Below are 1341 nucleotides of genomic sequence, written 5' to 3' on the forward strand. Positions count from 1 at the left end.
GCGCTGGTCGGGGGCGGACGGGCGCCGGGGCGCGGGCAGGTCGGCGAGGTGATGCCCGGCGCGTGCCGCGTTTGTCCTTAGCTTTTTCGTTTTCCGTGACACGCGCCCTCTAAAATTGCTGTGCGCTTTGGGCTTCTGGTCAGGGTCTAGACGTCCTGTAATAAAACTCGAACGAGAAGATTAAGGAGGTAGAACAACTCTTAAAAAAGCTTCCCCGCGGCCAACAGCTTTTCCACCCGATCCGTTAGTTTTGAAGAGCCTCCCTGTGAGCGGCACGGGTAATTATGTTGTAGCCGTGGGCGGCTGGAGTGTACGCTCGGTTCTCTTTCCTTATGAGGAAACAGCGGTGGCGAGGATGACTTTAAAGAAAAAAATAGTAGAAGCATTCACTGAAATCCAAAATGTTTTTTACGGCCCGCAGAGTTGACACAATACAGAAGGTATTTTTGCTTCTGTTCCTGAAGCTCTGACATCACCCAGTGAAATAGGAAACATTTCAGGAATGGGACAACTTGTATTCCCTTCGATCCACCTTCCATTTGCTCTTTTCGGCACTGTCCTTTAAAAAGGATGAATGGGCAGGATGAATTAGAATCCTTAGGTGTGTTATTTACGGATACTTTAATATGTGACAGATCGGTTAGAATTACTTGCATAGATTCCTACAATTTTTAACATCAAGACTAAAGTGAATCTTCTAGGCAAACAGTAATTGTGGGTAAGACCAAAATACTTGTTCTGAATTTCTGTTCTTTATTTTCAGGCATCTGGAGTTACAGTGAATGATGAAGTCATCAAAGTTTTTAATGATATGAAAGTAAGGAAATCTTCTACCCAAGAGGAGATCAAAAAGCGAAAGAAAGCAGTTCTCTTCTGTTTAAGTGATGACAAAAGACAAATAATTGTAGAGGAAGCAAAGCAGATCTTGGTGGGTGACATTGGTGATACTGTAGAGGACCCCTACACATCTTTTGTGAAGTTGCTACCTCTGAATGATTGCCGATATGCTTTGTACGATGCCACATACGAAACAAAAGAGTCTAAGAAAGAAGACCTAGTATTTATATTCTGGTGTGTAAAAACAAAAGAAAAAAGTACTTTTAAAATGCAAGGAATATTATCATGGTCAGTTTTGCCTTTGTTTTTCTAATAAGTGAGATTCAACAATTTTTTTTTCTGTAGGGCTCCTGAAAGTGCACCATTAAAAAGCAAGATGATTTATGCTAGCTCTAAAGATGCCATTAAAAAGAAATTTACAGGTACAAACATTAATTATTTTGTGCAAAGAAATTACTGTTTCCTAATTATAATAAGGTAATGAGGTTTTTTTTTTTTTTTTTT

General features: G+C 40.3%; 1 protein-coding gene across 1 annotated transcript in view; it reads left to right on the forward strand.

Moving 5' to 3' along the window:
• Positions 1 to 420: 420 nt before the first annotated feature.
• The window catches only part of Cfl2 (cofilin 2), a 3256-nt gene continuing 2335 nt past the window's right edge, over positions 421 to 1341 (forward strand). The window contains exons 1-2 of the mRNA XM_004637093.3: positions 421 to 440; positions 764 to 1075. Coding sequence (XP_004637150.1) covers positions 812 to 1075 — 264 coding nt within the window. The 5' untranslated portion in view covers positions 421 to 440; positions 764 to 811. The remainder of the gene's footprint in view (positions 441 to 763; positions 1076 to 1341) is intronic.

The sequence above is a fragment of the Octodon degus genome, unplaced genomic scaffold, assembly GCF_000260255.1.
Source record: "Octodon degus isolate 3935 unplaced genomic scaffold, OctDeg1.0 scaffold00086, whole genome shotgun sequence".
In the NCBI taxonomy this organism is placed as follows: Eukaryota; Metazoa; Chordata; class Mammalia; order Rodentia; family Octodontidae; genus Octodon; species Octodon degus.